Source organism: Anabas testudineus, chromosome 4 (assembly GCF_900324465.2).
Source record: "Anabas testudineus chromosome 4, fAnaTes1.2, whole genome shotgun sequence".
NCBI classification, from domain to species: domain Eukaryota; kingdom Metazoa; phylum Chordata; class Actinopteri; order Anabantiformes; family Anabantidae; genus Anabas; species Anabas testudineus.
In genome coordinates this window covers 17,891,965-17,911,595 of record NC_046613.1, presented here as the reverse complement: position 1 = coordinate 17,911,595, position 19,631 = coordinate 17,891,965, and the positions used below count along the sequence as shown (strand labels likewise).

The 19,631-nt window shown below is 38.3% G+C and overlaps 3 protein-coding genes across 11 annotated transcripts in view; 2 read left to right on the top strand and 1 right to left on the bottom strand.

The window, feature by feature from the left end:
• Positions 1–4,877, top strand: part of rabgap1l (RAB GTPase activating protein 1-like) — an 85,253-nt gene extending 80,376 nt beyond the window's left edge. For all 5 annotated transcript variants that reach the window (XM_026345172.1, XM_026345170.1, XM_026345171.1 and 2 more), the window contains 4 exons: positions 276–359; positions 805–876; positions 1,485–1,685; positions 1,966–4,877. In XM_026345172.1, coding sequence (XP_026200957.1) covers positions 276–359; positions 805–876; positions 1,485–1,685; positions 1,966–2,121 — 513 coding nt within the window. In that variant the 3' untranslated portion in view covers positions 2,122–4,877. The remainder of the gene's footprint in view (positions 1–275; positions 360–804; positions 877–1,484; positions 1,686–1,965) is intronic.
• On the bottom strand, positions 2,974–15,833 carry LOC113152127 (interferon-induced protein 44-like). 3 transcript variants are annotated; one of them, XM_026345181.1, is made up of 10 exons: positions 15,752–15,830; positions 9,041–9,156; positions 8,619–8,760; positions 7,575–8,063; positions 7,382–7,430; positions 6,812–7,007; positions 6,526–6,678; positions 6,252–6,423; positions 5,922–6,022; positions 2,974–5,664 (listed from the first exon to the last, which is right to left on the bottom strand). In XM_026345181.1, exons 4-10 carry the CDS (start codon positions 8,044–8,046, stop codon positions 5,458–5,460), a joined length of 1,350 nt encoding a protein of 449 aa, XP_026200966.1. In that variant the 5' UTR covers positions 8,047–8,063; positions 8,619–8,760; positions 9,041–9,156; positions 15,752–15,830; the 3' UTR covers positions 2,974–5,457. The 3 variants fall into 3 exon arrangements, with proteins under 3 accessions (XP_026200966.1, XP_026200968.1, XP_026200967.1); XM_026345183.1 differs by having other exon boundaries at positions 7,575–8,060; XM_026345182.1 differs by lacking the exon at positions 9,041–9,156 and having other exon boundaries at positions 15,752–15,833.
• LOC113152125 (interferon-induced protein 44-like) lies at positions 10,587–17,930 on the top strand. 3 transcript variants are annotated; one of them, XM_026345177.1, is made up of 9 exons: positions 10,610–10,659; positions 12,025–12,507; positions 13,026–13,570; positions 15,183–15,231; positions 15,442–15,637; positions 15,740–15,892; positions 16,008–16,179; positions 16,501–16,601; positions 16,780–17,930. In XM_026345177.1, exons 3-9 carry the CDS (start codon positions 13,090–13,092, stop codon positions 16,993–16,995), a joined length of 1,368 nt encoding a protein of 455 aa, XP_026200962.1. In that variant the 5' UTR covers positions 10,610–10,659; positions 12,025–12,507; positions 13,026–13,089; the 3' UTR covers positions 16,996–17,930. The 3 variants fall into 3 exon arrangements, with proteins under 3 accessions (XP_026200961.1, XP_026200962.1, XP_026200963.1); XM_026345178.1 differs by having other exon boundaries at positions 10,614–10,659; positions 12,164–12,507; XM_026345176.1 differs by lacking the exon at positions 12,025–12,507 and having other exon boundaries at positions 10,587–10,659.
• The last annotated feature ends 1,701 nt before the right edge of the window (positions 17,931–19,631 follow it).

Here is a 19,631-nt window from a genome sequence, read left to right as displayed (position 1 = left end):
TGCAAGGAAAGTCTGACTTTCCTATAACATGTCCTCACTTTATAAGTTTATAAGAGAAAAAATTAAAGAAATAATATGCTCTTGGCTCTATACATTAACGATATAGAAGGTTTAGAATGATACTTAATATTAAGTAATTATGTAATTATACTTATATTTACTTTATCCATCCTTACTTATCTACATATATTATGTTTTATATATTTATCATGTAATATACTATGTATTAATGTTCTGTTCTCTAATGTGTTTTTGTCATGTTCTTTCTCCCCCAGCTGAAGGAAGTTTTCAGGAGGGAGCTGGAGAAAGCAGAGTTGGAGATCAAGAAGACCTCGGCGATAATAGCTGAATACAAACAGGTTTGACAGTTTTAATAAGACAAAAAAGACCTGTATGCTTACTTCTTGTATTTTATTCATGCCTCATTTTTTATTTCACTTCTTTTTACATGTGCTCTATGAATTGTCAATATCACTTCAATCGTTCATATCTAATGCAGTAGTTTATAGCCGTATCCTGTACTGCTGCTTTATATCATTTAAACATTCTTGTAGCATTTTCCACTGCTGAAAAAACAAATGTTTACACAGAGTTAAATAAAAACTAAACTGTATACCAGGTAAAAATGAAAGAGCACAGATTGCTCTGCTTCAGTGTGGGGAGCAGGTTTTTGCAAGTGTTTTCCAAATCCTATTGCTTCATTTATATTTGTTTGTTTGTTTGTTTTATAACTTGGAGAAACAAAGCTTGAAGTTCCAACATATTTTTTTTTATGTATAATCACACGTCATATCTGTGTTTTAGATCTGCTCTCAGCTGAGCACCAGGCTGGAAAAACAGCAGGCAACAACAAAGGAAGAGCTGGACATCGTCAGGGTGAGATTACCCTTTTAATGTACGGCTGCTGCAGACAGGAGCACATGCCACTGTAGGATACTGTAAAACTCCCAGCTAAAGCTAAACTGCAGCCACTGTAGGTTGCCTCACAGATTTTCTTTAGCTCTGTTCTGTCTTTCAGTTCACATTTTGCAGTCAGATAAATTGTATATTATCACACCCATAAAGAACTTGATTGCACAAATTCTACATGAGTCGTTTAGCCCTTTTCAAACATGTGGTGTTGCTCTTTGTGGGTGTGGTGGACTAAGACTTTGTGCCTGGATAAAGATTAGGACATTCTGATTTAGCTTCTCAATATAATGTGTTGCAACAGCACATTACACTGAAATGGGATGTTATACTGGAATATAATACAGGAAGAGAGAGAAATGCATTTCAGTGCTAATGTAACACAGTATGTCGGACTGATGTACCCCAGGAAAAGGTTTCATCAGAGATAATGCTGATGCACATATGAAACACTGAATAAGTGATTACGTTTGCGTTCATCATTAGGTTTATGCCCGTATTCACTTGTGTATAGTATGTATGATCCCCCACCCTCCACCAACGGTGAACGACAGTGTGTTTGTGTGCTCATGCAGAGCAAAGTTATGGGCTGTGACCACTGTCGGGACCTGTTCAGCCCCCTGGGATCCCTGCAGGCATTATCCCCCAACAAGGACAAAACGTCCACTGAACCGCTGGACGAAGAGAAGGACGGGCTGAAGGAGCAGCTGAGGCACTTGGAGCTAGAGCTGGCCCAAACTAAACTGCAGCTGGTGGAAGCTAAGTGCCGCATCCAGGTTAGCAGCACCAGGGACTGACAGACATCAGTAACAATTATCAGAACTTTTACAGAAATGCAGTAACTGAACATGTCAGAAATATCTGAGCAGTGAGAAATAACTAAACATAATTGTATTCATTGTAAGTATTATTTCCAGTGACCATGTCACTGTAGCTGCTTTCAAAAGAGTTTGTTCTTAGGCACGGCAACGCTTTGAGCTAAACAGACTTAAACAGACATTACTGTCTATTTGAATGCTTCTTTTTGAATCTTCTGTTTGTCTCGTTTCTTTGCAGGAGCTTGAGCACCAGCGGGGAGTCCTGATGAACGAGATCCAGGCAGCCAAGAACTCTTGGTTCAGCAAAACTCTGGGCTCTTTGAAGAGCTCTGCCTCCTCATCCTCCAGCTCCACATCCCAGACTCCGTCCTCTCCAAAGGAAGGCCCCGCCTAGATGACCGTCCCTCCCGTTCCCTTTCCCTTGCAGGATGCACACTAGAGTTGAGGAACTCAAGTTGAAGAAACAAGCACCAGAGAAATGCAGTATTCCTTTTCCAACCAGTGGCAAAGCAGAGCAAACTAGCGTGTTGGAGTGCAGCCGGCTAGAAGATGAGGAAAGAAACAGATGGAGGACTGGATCAGGCCCTGTCTTTCTAATAATGTTTACATTTCAGTGTCTGTTGACTTCCTCTTCTTCACAGGTAATGACACAGGTGAGTGTGAATCTTCAGCAAGAAAATCACATTCCTCACGTAGGTGGATAACGTAGCTCCACCTTGTGGACAGGCACTGCTACTGCAGAGTTGATCATTTTATCTGCATGAGATTATGTTTTAAAAGGGTTGCTGAGAATTAAATCTTGACATTATCTTCAGTGAAAGTAATCACACATTTACATTGTATAAAATTAAACGTTTACTGATGAAAACACAAAAATGCAGAAAAAGCTGCAGCGCTCTGAAAAAGGATTACTGCATCCAGAGTCTTGAACAAGAACAACACAAAACTTTCTTTATAGTAATATAACATAAACAACGTTGTCATATAAATATGTATAACTAATTGTTGATTTTTTTAAATAATCTTGTACAGTTCTTTAAGAGAAGAAAAACACAAGGAAATTTTCTTTAATTTTTTTTTCTACTGTTTGGAATTTGAATGTCATCTCTTTAGATGTTGATGTAAGCACAGTGTGTGATCGATCTGGTCAAGTCCAAGTGCTGAAGAGCCAAAGTGACAAGTGCAGAGATTTTATTGTCCTTTTTTATGTCATAAGTTAAACTAACTCGAGGTTTGTCCCTCCAAATTTTTTTTTTTTTCATTTAAATTGGCCTTTTTACCTGTTTTAGTTTGTGTGTCATTGCAGCTATAAATGGTTTCAACATGTAGTTAGATTATTTGGCAACGTATAGAGGCTGCAAATTGACCTCAGTGTTTTTAAATCCCCTGATATTAATCTAGTTTTAAGTTTCACCAACGCTTTCTAGTGTAACAGTATAATTAAGCTTGTGATCATGTGAATATCATCATTTTTCACAAGAAGCCATTTTCTTTTGTTCATTCTTTTACAAACTGACAAATGACTTCCACAGATTCTGCCAACATTCATACTAAACATGGAAAACCTGAGTTTATCTTCCTGCATTATTTAACGTTATGCACTCAACACAAAATTCTTTGAGATACTCGAGTCAGCACATCATAATAGATAAGTATACAATAGAAATGCATTATAGGCTCTGAAGTATCTTAGCACAATTCATCTCCAAATAAACACAGATCATAAGATTAACAGTCTGAGGGCCATTTTCACAGCTATGTCAATACCTTCTTTCCCCTTTGCAGTGTTAAAATAATGAGCATTTATGTTATAGTTGACAATTTATTCTATAACAAAGAAAAACATAACTGAACATCAGAATCTTCCCTGTGTCCACCGTGGACTGCTGCCTCAGTGGTAGCACTTTGGTAGGACTACTTTATCTAGGGGAATGTGTAAGTTAAACAATAATTGGAACCTCATTTAAAATGGTGAAAACATCAGTCTGAATATAGTTCATACTTATTACATTGTACAGCAGATGTGATGACCACAGCCAGTAATCTAAGGACGATGATGTGTACTAAGTTGACAATTAGCCAAAAAGTAGCAGGCCCAAATCTGCAGTGTAGGTGCCATCATTCTCACTTCATTCTACACTCTGGTTGTCACTGAAATCAGCCTTTGGACTCTGACCAACCCCATGTGTACTTGTTCATGTGTGTTTTTGGATGTGTGCACGTGTGTATGTTCTGCACTGTAACTCAAACGAAATGGCTTCTTCTTCTCGTGGCTGCCTTTTCTGTTGTTGACTGAAGCCACTGTGTGATGAGAGGAAAGATATCCGACTGTTGGAAACGTCAGAGAGCATCAGCTGTGCCATACAAGCCTCCCCTCCTCTCCGTCCCCAGTGGTCTTTCTTTGTGCTCCCGCTGACCTGAACCAAGCTCACAAACATGTGAGCAGATTGTCGCATTTCCACTAGGAACCTCCCAGTGTGATTAGCATCAGTGGCCACTGAGCAGCTTCACTAGAGGAGATGCATCCATATCATGGAAAGGGAGAAAAAGGGAAGCAGACTGGTTGAATATCAAAGAATTCCAGGTGTGTTGGGAGTTTCCAGAACGTTCTTTCTGCATTGTTGTTGTTCACTTCTGTGACAGTTACAAATTCGTACAACCAGTGTCATGTAACCTGTGGCCAAGTTGGAGAAAGCTTCCCGTCTATTATGTGCACTAACACAACATTGATATTTTAAACACTATTTCAAAATGATATATGTGTGTATGAGTGTGTGTTTAAAACCTATTCTCAGAACAGAGCATAATTATTTTTTAAATGATTATTGTTGCTAAGAGGACAGTTGCCAATTTACAACCCATTTAAATTCACAGTTGCTTTCAATGATGCAAAAGGTCGTGAGTCAGACAAGAGCTGTGTTGTGTAGTTTACAGTTTGCTGTACTACAACATGTCTGTTACACGGGGAGGAGCTAAACTTCTGCTGCTCCAACTCCAACACTGTTTCCTGTACTGGACTGGCTGACCTTCATTAATAAATTTCAGTATCTCAGTTTATTCACGCCGTTTGCACTTTTGTTGAACAATACTGACGGGAATTACTCATTTTATTAATAACACATTGTTTAAATAAAAAGACAACTGATTGAATTCTCTTGTCAACAGATGTATTTCAAAATGTTCAAACTACTTGTCAGATTCTACAGTACATGACCTCCTGTTTTGCCTTTTTATTGCCGCTGACACAATTCCAAGCACAAGCTAACATGTACTATAATAATAAGTGTGATTTCAGTTCCAGTTAAATCAATTCCTTTTATACTTACGTAAATGTAAAAAAAATAAAACCAATTTATTAGAGGTTCTGTGGAAGTGTAGTTTGTATCCAATTCACCAGTATTGACTTGTTTTTAACCACAAACTCATTTATCTGAAGTATTTATTTTATTGGTCCAACACTTTTTTCTGATATATTACGTTTCATGTTAGATGTTCAAATACTGATTACTGATAGTGATTACCTGTACCCAGAAAAGAGAAAAGATAATGACAATGATAATCGGATACCAATTCACGCATGCAACTCAACAATGACAAATCTCCCATTATCAATTTCTCTAAGAAGTCTAGTCAGCATGCAGTAAAAGTGACAATATCATAAATGTCATATCATTTGTTTTCAAACTTCTTTAGCTGTAGTGAAATATCCAACAAAATTCAAAATCCAACATTACAAATAGTCGTCAGCTTTAGTTTCCATGTTGTTGAATCGGTCACTGAGCTCATCAAAGTAATTATCAGCAAAGCGAAGCATCTGAATGACGGCACTGAGCAGCAGGATGTCGCAGTTAAGATCCAACTCCAATTCCTCGCTGTAGTTTTTCACTGGAACGACGCAGGACAATGGAACGCCAAGTCGAGCGCTAGCCTCCTGCATCTGGATCACACAACACACAGCACATCATCAGGATATTTATGTTATTTTGATGAATCCATTAGATGTTCACTAACATATTATTTGACACTTGAAGTTTTTACCAAAGTGTGAAGGTTGCTTGTGTTAAATGTGCTTATCCATTAAAATGTAACTGAAACTATATAATGGGGTTATTTCAGTTTAGGTAGTACTTAGGTAGAACATACAGCTCCAGCAAAAGAAATGTAAAAACAAAGTGAATTGAATGTTAATCTCACCATATCCTTGATGTAGCCACTCTTGTAAATATTCCTTATGTCCTGTGCAACATAAGGACAGGCTTCATCTACTTTAGTTAACAGGACCAGCTGGGGAATCCCTGGAAACCAACAGAAGACCATTTGAGATTTATGAACTATACACTTTGAAAAAACAAAAACTAAATTGTTTTAGATGACAACTGTCTCTGCATAGAAATCTGTATATAAGCATCAGTAAGAACTGCAGCACAGTGTTTGTACAGTACAGACCGTGTTTTACAGTCTTACATAGTGTGTGTTCCTCCCACGTGAGAACACGTCTGACTTGGATAGTTTTGTTTCACTAACCCATCAAGTTGACCTTTCTGCGGATAGCTTCAAGCTTCTCTTCCAGCTTTGTGGACATGATTGAGATCTTGCAGGCGTCAATGACATAAGTCACACAGTGGATCTTGTCCTTGAGTGCTGGAGACTTACGATAGCCGCGGGCCTCCGAATGCAGAGGAGCAGAGGGGTTGAACTGAGTCATACACGGAAAAGAAAGGAGACAAACCCACAGTGTATGCAAACCACAGTGTCATCACATGATCATTATCCTGCTCAATGTAACAAGAAACTCTACCTGGTAACTGTCTGGCAGATGACCTTTGAGGATGCTGACAATGTCATCTACATCCAGCCCTGCACCAGTGCCTTCCTCTAACCCCATGGTATCACACAACATGATGGGCAGAGGATTTCCTGCTCGTCCAGCTTTCACTGAGTAGGTGCGAAACTGTAAAGTTGTACATGACAGAGTTTGTTACATAAAATTGTAGATGGTAAAAACAGTTCATGGTGTACGTATGAGACGTAAGATTATAATTTTTGAAATGAGATGTGTTAACGTTGTGGTATTTCAGTCGAACCTGTGTGGTGAGGCTGGTGGCAGAGCAGCCGGCGATGGCCTGGCTCGTGACATGGCCTCTGAACACAGAGTTGAAAGAATTGAAGAAACTAGATTTTCCAGCTCCAACTGGACCAACGAGTAGGACCCGAACCTGGGACACAGAGTTGGTCATGGGACAGTAGAATTTAATACTGTCCATCATCTCTCTCCTCTTCCTGTTGAAACAGAAGATAATTTAAATGAAAATGTATCCTGGGACTTTAAACATAGAATCTAACCTAATATAATTTGTGATATAATAAACTTTACCTTAACTTACAACAGTAAGTTTATTCAGCTAGTTTAATTACATTATGTCTTTAGCTTCTAATCTGAGGACAACATAATTAAAAGAGACAATGATTTAGAATGCAAAATGAAATGAACAGCCCAGCACATCACATATCAGTGTGTGTGTGGCTGATCTCTTTTCCATATAAGACAAATCATGATCATGATTTTCTCAAGTCTACTGTGTGATCTAGCGTCATATACTGTAACATAAAGGATAACAGCTTTATATGACAAAGTGCTGTCCAATCCAGCTTACTCAGATTCCCAGGTTACCGGCCTCCATGGGTTCTCAAATTCAGGGGACGCTGTTGAAGAGGAGTAAAAGATTTTACAGACAATATTTAGTGGCTGTAATTAGCTGAAAAAACTGTGTCAGACTAGATTACAGTTGAACAAAACCAAGCTTTAAGTAGGATACACTGAAGTTTGATTGTCTAAAAAGAACTTACCTTCCACTAGATAGACTTCACAGTCAGTCAGGTTGAGGTTGTTGCCATGCATTTCTGCAGTATTGAAGGTATAATGAATTCCTGGATTACTGTAGACGATTGCTTGGCTTCCATTCATAAGAACCAATGCTTCTCCAAAATACGGACCACAGTTTGCCATCATTCTCACTGCATTGGCATAAATTTTGACTGGATATTTGATGAGAGTTTCTTGATTGATGGTGAACAGAAAGGCCTGGTCATCAAACACATACTGACCAGACTGGCTAAAAGGTTGTTTGGTGTAGCCTCCGAACACATAACCAGAGTTGTTATAGCCCACAGACACTGTGGGGGAGCGGGTGTCACAACGTTGGTGGAAGGCTGCTCCTGTGAAACCATGGATGCTGGCCTTGTACAGCAGCTGCAGTTTGACACGTCCCAAGTGTGAGCAGATTATTCTCTGTTGGCTCTTGGTTAGTTTGGGGTTCATTCTAGATGGTTGTTCTGCTGAAATATTTCATATTAAAGTAGATTATTAGATAATCAAAAACTTTAAAGGGTCAGGGTTTAAAGTAGGCTTTAAGAAACATGTACTCATGTGTTATACACTGATCAGTCACAACATCAAAACCACCTGCATTGTTTGCATAGATCCCCTTCATGCAACTCTGACCTGCTGAGGTGTACAAGACATTTAAAGGTTTCCCCTGGTATCTGGCACCTAGACATCATATCCTGAACATGGACCGTTCTGGTTCTGACGAGTCCTGCTACAGTACCTCCACCCACTGGAGCTACTGTACTTTTAAACTAATTGATTATAATTTTGTTTAACAGCAAAACTATAATACAGATAAAGATGATGAAATGTCGTGCATAACCTTGGAGCATTTAACAAATCATCACATTAGTCGATAAAAGTAGCTTAATATTAGCCTACATCTAAACTGCTCTAAACTACTTAATATTAAAGTTAATGAATTTAAAATAGAAATTTATATTTTAGTTGTGCAATGAATTAATTATAATTAAATATTATTTAGAATAATATTAAAATTTTACCTTAATTGAGCAAGTTCAGGAAAAAAAGCTGAATTCCTTTCCAGGTGGATGAAGATGGGCACTGAGTGTTCACAGTTATCAGTTTGTGCAGCAGCCTCCAGCTCCATCCAGCTTTATACAACAGGAAGTATTAGTAAGTCACCTTCAAAATAAGAGTAAAGAAAAAACAAAACAACAAAAGCGTGATAAGCATGGAATTGACATTAAACAGGATGACAACAATACCCAACATCTTCATTTAAACATCTTTAAATTGCTATTGTGTGATTGTGAGGCTGATTTGTCGAGATAAATAAAGTTGTACACGTTAGCAAGCAACAACACTGTATTCTGAAACTACTGAGTGTGTGTCTGTGGGAGACACATAGTGAGGATGTCTTAAAACATTTATTTGTTTATTCTGAAACTGGAGGTATATTTACTTTGATCTCGGTTTCTACACGTTTAGCCTTTTTATTCTGAAGTTGATCACTGGATGTTGAAGGTACATCTTGGGTTACTTGATTAGGGTTGGCCACAACTTGTAACTTTCGTTTTTCTGGGAAACCAAAATGAAATTAAGAGAAGATGCTATTTAAAAGCACAGTTAGGACCATGTAAAAGTAACTAGGACATGAAAGTGTGCATGAAAAACAATAATTTATATGTAAAATAACATTTTGCACTTTTTTATTTTTAATAAGTCAGCTAAATGTTTTCTCATAGTGGGGATGGAGTTGTCCTGAAATTATATTAAATTATGCACTTAGAGCAACAACCTTTAATGTAATTGTGGTTAATGTGATAGATTTGTGTGAACATCAAGAGAGCAGCAAACTTTATTAGGCACCCTCTGCTGACTCCATTTGATTACCAAACATGGTTCCCAGCATTAATAAGGGTTTACATTTACATTTAGCAGACGCTTTTATCCAAAGCGAAGGTAGGCACAGTGAGCGTAAGGAGGTCTTGCCTAAGGACCCCTACTGGAGGAAGGCCACATCTGGGATTTGAACCCCAGTCTCACGGTGATGTTACTACTACACTAACCAGCCGCCCAGCCGGGTTAAGACACATATAGAGGTACAGGAGTAAGCTTGTGTTTTGATAAAAAGTTGGGGTACAGTACACATCACTTGTTCTTTTTAAATCTTGTTTAGGAAACAGTTTATTGAAATGACTGATTTAAACCAGGTCCTCATGAAGATTGAAATCAGCCTGATGTCACAGATCAGAGAAACTGACCAGACTGATGAACTTAAAAAAGAGAGGAAGAGAGGATTGTTTGCTGAAAATGTTTGTCAAAGAGGCAGCTCAGTTTACAGGAATGAAATGTGACAATAAAAAAAAAAAAAAAACAGAAGAGAAATCAAAAGTAAAAGCAGAAAGAACATAACTATTTATAAAAGCTGCAGCATCACAACAAGCTGCTGTCCTGCCCCTCATCCCACTCAACTGCATGACATTTTACCTTCTCACCACACCTTACTGGGCCCTACCACCCAGTCAGACATGTATTGGGTGAGCTGCACAGAGGTAAAAGCACAAAAGCTAAATAAAAAAATAACAAAACACTCGGACAAGACATATCAGTCAATGCCAACATCAACATATGCTTGTGAGTATTTATATGTATTATAGGTTCTCCATATTTGATAGATTGTGTTTAACCCCTGTTTTATTTCTCCTGTCTTGTTCTGGGTCAGCAGTATCCTGCCTCTGGCTGCTGGGAGGAACTAATCATGCAAACCTGTCTCCTTTCTCTCTTATTGAGCAGCTGACTCCTCCATTTTCACAGCAGCAGCAAAACAAAACAAATTTTGTACAGAGGAAATCCCCGCTGAAGGATCCTGAGGGGTATTGTACAAAATCAACATAAGGGATCAAATTGGAATTTTCTAGGTGTTGTAACTGAATTTAGCAATATTCACTAAACATTTCCTGAGTAACACTTTCAGTTTCTGTATGAGATGGTATATAACTGCTTAGTAGACAACATCCCCTACACTCATCATTCTGCAGTAACTAAAGCTGCTCACCTTCTCTCAGCGAACAGACGCAGGTAATACTACAAATAACTTACTTTATTTTTATATGTTTCCAAACTTTCAAATAAAGTAATCAGTGAAATTTGAAACATTTCATTCACATTTTTGATTGAAGTGCAGCACAGCTAAGACATTAATTCTGTGTAATAAATATTCAGCCACATTTGGTATGCTTTATACTTTTCAATAGCTTTTTACAAACCTGGTCAGTGGTACTTTGAACACGATTGATTCTTCTTCTTGTAAAATAAAATGTAACTGTAGTAGTTTGCAATTTCTAGATTTAAATGTTTTAATACTTTAGGCTTTGTCCAGACCACCCGAACCACATTTAATCTGAAATGGAGATAAAAAGTCTCAAACCAACAAAAAGTCCATGTATGTGTATAACATCTTAAATAAAATGGTGGAACAATAAAATTAAGGTGTGAAATTAATTAATTTTCTTCATATTTTAAATTTATGTCAAATGTGTTAAATTTATCAATTGTCTCAAGAATTTCAGAGTAAACTGAAAGAAGAATAAAATGATAATTTCTCCTAAACACCAGGAACTTTGATACAGTGCAAAGTATTTGTAAAACAGTAGAGCAGTAAGAGGAAGTTCGTCTGAGTTTAGTAAGGTTATATAACTCTGTAAATAAATAAATAACTAATTACTTAAAGTCTATGTGATTAACCCAGACTTACAAAATTTACATTGCAAAATTATATAAATATAATTTAGTACAGATGTTCTGTCATATACAGTATTTTAAGTCATGGGTCAAGTTTGTCCTGCTATTGTTTGGACTGTTTTTACAACTTTGAATAAGATATCTATTGTTGATTTGTTTTTGTTTGTTTGTTTTGTATGGTGGTTTTTAAGAACACTTTCCCCCTAACTTACATCATTACATCATTTCCCTCTTTCCAAAGCATACAGACACTCAGGCCCAGTTCCCCTCTCCTAAAATTGCACTGTAGATTTTGGATTGTGGACTCTGGTTTGAGACTGTGGGTGTGGATGTTTGGATCAACCTATGGTTTTGACTTTTAGATTTGGTTGGGGATTAAGCATGTGGATTCAAACCCAACTTTTATTCTTGTTTCTGGTGGAGGTTGGTTTGTGTTGAGGACACTGCTCACCTGTTTCTCCCTCTGAGTTGCTTACCAGCCATGAGGCACCATGTGGCACCCACTGAGTTACTGGGCCCCGTCATCACTGACATCTTGTCTGCACTTACTGGCACCCAGTTCCCCCTTTTACCTTTGACTCATCAGCTGTTGCCTATCAACACCAGTTCCTGTTCTGCCAACAGTGCCAGAAAGTACCCACATTTAATTCATACTTCTCTATTCCTCAGCTCGGTGTTGCCTGGTCTGTCTATGTTCTCCAGAACTTACTCCAGTCTCCAACAGAGCTGCTCGGCACTGTCTCATGCGTGGGGTGGGAGTCATTCTCCAGCAGGGATGTCAGCTTACCTGACATCCTCCTGTCTCCCACCACCTTCACCTGTTCTGTCCCTATGTGTAAAGTGCAGGACCAGTCCAGTTTACAACTGAGGTGAAGAACCCGGCTCTTCAAACAGTCAACTCTCTCAGTGTCCATGTGTCCCGAAAGTTCACTGCTGTTAAAGAGGGATGTCCTTCAAAAATCTACCACCAGCACTATGGTCTTGTTGATCTGCAGACAACAGTCTACAAAGTCTTGAATCAGTTCTCTGTGTTCCCCGTCATCCTCTTCAGAGAACTTATGAAGGCAACAGTTCAGTGAGTTGTACATAAAGTCTGCAGTATGGAGGATAGAGTGGAATGGTGCTAGGACTCTTCACAGTCCTGTACCCTCACATACTGAGGCCAGTTTGTGAGAAAGTCCACAGGTAGGCAAACTAATTTATTTATTTATTTTTTTAATTCAGCCATATAAAAGAAACACAACACTTCTTCTCACTGTTGCTACTCTCCAGAGTAAAGTTTTTAAACTGAGCATATGAACTCCATGTTCATATAATTTATATTATGAAAAGCAGCATGGCACAAACACACATCTGTTGCAGGGCAAAAGAAAGTAGGAACTGGCTTTAACAATATCCTCTGCTAATTCGTTGGGCGGTTTGCATTATTATTCTTGAATTATTCTTTATCTATGTAAGGTCAGTCACTCACATGTTACAAGACCACAACACTTCACTCACACCAGGCAACCCATCTAACTGGGCATGCTCCAACAAATAGGCGTGCAAATAGACTCTTATGATTATTTTTTTTTATTCTATGATTAGCATTGACTGATAATTGTGGGCACATGTGATTGATAAAACTAGCTTATCTCTGAAGAACAACCATTTACACTTGATAAACATCATTTTAATGCATTTGTGTTTTTCTTTTTCTTTAGATTTCAAAGTGAACAAACATCAAAGGTTTACCGAGTATCCTTAGTACACACTCCGTAGACCAAAATGTTCACTATGGACCCCAGGCTTACGTCAAGACAGCAAAGCAAAATCTGCTCTGAGCTGGGAACTGTCAAACTGCAGCTGCTGTACAAGGCCAGCATCCATGGTTTTACTGGTGCAGCCTTCCACCAGCGATGTGACGGCCATTGCCCCACAGTGTCTGTGGGCTATAACTCCTCTGGTTTTATCTTTGGAGGCTACACCAAACAACCTTTTAGTCAGACTGAGACGTTTGCAGTTGATACAGAGGCCTTTCTTTTCACCTTCAGTGGAGAAAATCTCCTCAAGTATCCAGTCACCAGTCCTGAATATGCAGTGAAAATGCATTCTAACTGTGGTCCATATTTTGGAGAAGCATTGGTTCTTCTCAATGGAAGCCAAGCAGTAGTCTACAGTAGTCCAGGAAATTATTATAACTTCAATGCTAAAGAAATGCATGGCGACAACCTCAACCTGGCTGACTGTGAAGTCTATCAAGTGGAAGGTAAGTTCTCTATAGATAACCATATATTAAAGCTTTTTGTTGATAATCAAATTCAAATCCACTGATGTTTCCCTAAAACTATTGCTCCACCTTGTATATTTAAATATTAATTTAAATTTAAAAAATTAATTTGTTTTATATTAAACTAGCAAACAAATTTGTCTTATCGTGTAACTGTGAACTCCCAGTTTCCAGATTTTATTGTTTTATTTTTCGAGAAAAAAATTGCCGTATTAGTACTACAAAAATATTGTAGTACTTAGTCTATTGCTAGTCTCGTACCTAAACTAGTCCTACAAATGGTAAAAATTAAGCGAGGAGCTAACTTGCAGTTCTTCAAATGAAGTGGGATGTCAGCCGAGGAAAGCCACACATGCTGGCCTACTGTGTATGCTGGGTGTCGGACGGCGAAGCTTATTGGCCTTGTCCTCAGGAGCATTAACAGAGCTGATGAGAGAGGAGCGGGCCCTCCTCCAAGCCGGATGGCACCTGCGAACAGAGGCTTGTGCTGACGGAACTGGAGTCTCCTTCCTGAGCTCTGAACAGCGGCAGTTGGTAGCCATACACCACCCGAAAAAGGAGTCAACCTTGTATCAACCAAAATTCCAGACTGAGATGATGGGTCCCGGGAGCACACAAGCTGGAGGCCAGTCTCCAGGGTGACCCCTAGATGAACAGTAGATGAACAGTAGAGGCAGAATTAAATCTGGTGATTAATCCGATTCTACAGAGTCGGACTGGGGAGAAACCCATTTAACGATTCTCCTAAAACATAATTATCCAAATTCTGAAACACGGCAGGAGCATTAGTAAGACCAAAGGGCATCGTCAGACACTGGGGTGTTGAAGGCCGTCCACTCATCACCCTCTCTGACTTGGACCAGATGGTATGTGTTTTTGAGATCAAGTTTTGTGAAAATAGTGGCATCATGAAACAGATAAGAGGAGGATGGTCAAATGAGCCCTGCTGCTAGGGCCTCATCCAAGGAAATGTCTGAAACACGTGGCAGGTCCGGGAACTCCTCAACCTCCTCTGATGCTTCTGATTCAGAGGTAGAGGGGGCAGCACGAAGACCCCCAACCAAGAATCTTACCAGAAGACCAGTCAATATGGGGTTTAAGAGCCTTAAGCCAGGTAGCACAGGAAAGAAAGGGGTGTGAAAAAATCACAGTATCCAAAAGGGGTACGGGCAAAGGCAAGGTTCGGGTCATGCAGCTGGGTCAAAATCAAAACATCAGTCAGGAGAGATTGCTGGATAGTTGCTGTTGTAGAAGGGATAGCAGATTATCTGGCAAGGAGCAGAGACTTGCAGACCGGAAAACAGGTGAGCAGAACCAGGGCAATTAGATGAGAGTGGTGGAGGAGAGAACAGGAAGGGGAACATATAAGGAGAGAGAGAAAGAGGCAGGTGGATACTTTTTAAAACTCTGTCCATCATGAGTCTTACAATGCTATTGTGTAAATGTGCAGTGCAAAATCCACAAAACTCTTTTAATGATACTGAGTTTTGTTAATGTGCCATGTCAACTCAAAGAATGCTAATTTGATGTCTAATTTTCTCATCATATTGGATAAAATTGCTGTTTCTTAAAGTCGTCTGCTTTTCAACAGCAAGACTGGAACTTGAGCATCCATGGAGAACCATAATCTGGGAAAATCAGTAAGTAGTCATTTCATTTCTATGCTTTAGTATAAAACATATAATATGTATAATATAATATTCTATAATATGTGCAACATGATACAGTTGAATTCTATAATCTTATTTTTACACAGTATTCTGTTTGTGCTGTGCACATAAGATCTCTATAACAACCAGCCAAAACTCTTTCATCCAGATGAAAAAGTCCTGTATCTTTTGTTTCTACAGAAAAAGGGAGGAGCTGATTGACAGTATTAAGACCTACAAACCCACAATCAAATCTGTGTCCACGGCTAACATCTTGCTCATTGGAGCAGTTGGAGCTGGAAAATCCAGCTTCTTCAACTCTGTCAACTCTGTATTCAGAGGCCATGTGACCAGCCAGGCCATGTCTGGCAGCTCTACCACCAGCCTCACCACTCAGGTTAGTTTCTGCCTCTAATGATTCATATTTTTGATTGCTGATTTCAAAATGAAAATGCTGATTTGTGTCCTTTTTACTGTTGCTGCCTTTATTTCTCTGCAGTTTTGCACTTACTCCATAAAGGCTGGGAAAGAAGGAGGTCCTCTGCCAATTGTCCTTTGTGACACTATGGGACTGGAGGAAAGCACAGGGGCGGGGATCGATATAGACGACATCACCAGCATCCTTAAAGGTCGTGTGTCAAACGGTTATCAGGTACAGTTTGCTGTCATATCAAACAAAGTTTTAAATGTATGAACCATCCATGCATGAAATGATTTAACTGTTCCCTCAATTTACTCTTCTCTCTCTCCTCTGTTGTATAACTTAGTTCAACCCTTCTGCTCCAATAAATGACGACGCACCCAGTTATCGCATAACTACAGAGCTCAAGGACAAAATCCACTGTGTGACCTATGTGCTTGATGCCTGCAAGATCTCCATTATGCCCAAGAAGCTGCAGGAGAAGCTGGATGCTATCCGCAGAAAGGTCAACACAATGAGTGAGTAAATACGAGTCACATTTCACTTTATTGAAGATGTACTGTTAGAAAATAAACACTTTGACTTTTTGAGTTATAATAAAAAAACAACATAGTGACTGAAGTGTACTGGGTTAATAACAAGGTTAATGTGTTATTTCATTATTAAAATGCATTGTTTATTGAACAGACACTCTACTTTGTCACAATGTCCACAAAAGCTATAAAACTAAAAAATATTTAACATGTTTAAAATATTGTTGAAGAAATCTTTTTTGTAAAGAATATTCTGATTCCTACAAATCAACATTTTGGAAATTTTCCCTCTTCTGATGGTTCCAGTGATTCCCCAGCTGGTCCTGGTCACAAAAATAGACGAAGCCTGCCCTTTGGTGAAAGATGATGTGAAGAAAGTTTATAGGAGTGAATACATTAAAGAAACGGTGAGGATTTTACACAATAAACAAACACTTTTTTGCATTTCTTTTTTATCATTGTCCTAAAGGAAAGATAAGCTGAGAAGTGATGCTTTGAGAAGTGATGGTTTGTAATAGAAATAGGCATTTTTGTGTTTAGAAAAAAAAAAAGATAACCTCTTTTTAAATCTTTTCTGGGATCCAGATGCAGAAGGCCAGTGCTCAGCTTGGTTTGCCATTGTCCTGTGTGGTTCCAGTGAAGAACTACAGTGAAGAGTTAGATTTGGATCCCAACAGCGACATCCTGCTGCTAAGTGCCGTGCTCCAGATGCTTCGCTTTGCTGATAATTACTTTGATGATGTCAGTAACTCGTCAAACAACGCTGAGTCACAGAATAGCAAGTACCTGTGCAGCAAGTGAAGCCAATTATGCTATAATTATAACTATAATTATGACCTCCAAATTGATCTATCCATTCACCAGTAGGTGATCCTGGTAAAATTACTGTGCTGACAGGGATGACGGGGAGTCCCAGACTTATCCTCAAACAACAATGCCTCTGTATTGTACTTTAACTGCAAAATAACTGTTTTTCTTATAATTATTTAAACTGATTTATCGATTTAAGTATGCAAATCTATTCTCTGCTGTATTATTACATTATAACAGTTCTCATATATATTAATCTTTAAATGTTCTTTTCGTGTATTGTTTTATATAATTTAGGCTGCTGTCACGCTCAAAAGATTAATTTTTAGACACCATTAGAATCAATTGTGCTTTATCTGTCCGTAAAAGCATGATGATGTTTGATGTTTGCTGATACAAAGTAGGTGTCTATATAACGTATCTGACAATGAGTCTCAAGTTCTCTGAAAAGAAAACAAGAGAGCAATTTAATTATTTGATAATATTTGTTCTTCTTCATCAATAATTATTGTTATTGCTATAACTATTAACAACTTATAATCTAATCTTCTTATTTTGATTGTGCTTTGCCTTTTCCTTGGTTTCCTGGACTCTTTCATACAGCTTCGATGTAATATTAGCCATTTGTGTTAGCAATTCTTACAAGTTTTGGCTGCTGGTGCATATATGCTGCTGTGTAACGCAGTGCAAACAAATTAAATGAGTTAAATTGTTTGTGATGAATAGGTTAAATGTGTTTTAAATTTTATGGCATCTGTGATTTTTGCTCCTAAATCAATATTCTGTGCTCAAATAAACAAATTTTATTCTGCTTTAAATTAATTAATCTAAACCTTTCACATGTGTCTTAGACCTGATTAGACTGCTCAAAGATGTCTACCCTGTGATTAGCTCATCCATATTAGATCAGATCAATCTATCTTTACAAACAGGCTACGTACCACAGGCTTTTAAGGTTGCTGTAGTCAAACCTCTACTCAAAAAGCCTGCCCTGGACTCTGGGATTTTAGTAAATTATAGACCAATATCCAATCTGCCCCTTATCTCTAAAATTCTTGAAAATTTATTTTTTAAGCAAATATGTAACCACGTGTGCAGAAATGACTTGTATGAAGATTTCCAGTCAGGATTTAAAGTACATCATACTACAAAATGTAGGTCACAGTACACAGTATTGCTCTATAGCGAAGTATGTTAATAGCAATTTGTGCAGAATGTTGGCTCTATCCATCTTACTCTGATTCCCAGATAATAGTCCTCCATGACTTCTCAAACTCTGTGGATTTTGTAGAAGAGCAAAATCCACCTTGAACAATGATCTTAAAGAACTTGTTAAAGTTCAGTTAAGTTGTATTATTTTAAGTAGACTAACTGTACCTATGAAATTGCAGTGATAACAGCCAGGAGAGCAAGTGAAAGTATATGTATACTGCATATCACCAAAATCACCAGGTACAAACTTATATAGTGTGGGGAGGCTTAATTCTGTGTTCATGTCGTATTGTAACTTTACCCAAATTAAGTTGACTATGATGTTGTAGTGTCACATTTTAATTCTCAGACAAAGAATTCTGTATTCATACAAATGCCCTAATGTCATTGTGAAGTAGCCTGACCAGAGTAGCAAATAATATTGTAGGAGCCAGACTAACAGCCTGACTGCACCTGAACTCTGTCAGATGAAATTTGTAAAAACCTGAGCACAGTGAATGCACTGCTTTCACTGGCCTTGGCTTTTGTTTTCACATGTGTGAGTATCGTGTAAAAATATAACAACTTATGGAGTTGTCACAGCAAATAATCAAAATATGGTTAATTGAAGTAAATTTACCTTCCACTAGACTTCACAGTCAATCAGTGTGAGGTCGTTTCTGTGCATTTCTGCAACAGCAAAGTGGTAATAATTCCCTGGATTACTATATGCTACTGCTTGATTTCCATTAACAAGAACCAGTGCTTCTCCAAAGTATGGACCAGAGTTACCGACCATTTTCACTGAATGTCTGGGACCAGTGACTGGATATTTGCAGAGCTTGTCTCCACAGAAGGAGAAAATAAAAAAACCTTTGACATTAGTCAATAAAAGTAGCTTGATGTTTTTTTTGTTGAAGATTCAAAGGTCTAAGAACAGAGAGTATTGTTTTTGTGAGGTCCATTGAACCAAGTTGGTGATTGATTTGATGTAAAAAGAGAGGAAGAAGTGAAGCAGCTCAATTGGCAGGAATGAAATATGTGGCATTTATTAACACAATATATTAACTGAACAAAGACACAAAAAGAAACTGAAGATAAATCAAAAGTAAAAGCAAAAAGAACATAACTAGTCACAACAAGCTGCTGTCCTGCCCTGTTTCTGCATGACATTTTGCCTTCTCACCACACCTTACTGGGACCTACCATCCATTCAGACATGCATGGGGTGAACTGCACAGAGATAAAAGTACAAAAGCTAAATTAAAAAAACAAAACAAAACACTAGGAGAAGACATATCACTCATTGCCAACATCAACATATGCTTGTGAGGATCCATATGTATTATAGGTTCTCCATATTTGATAGATTGTGATCAACCCCAGTTCTATTTCTCCTATCTGGTTCTGGGTTAGCAGGACCCTGCCTCTGGCTG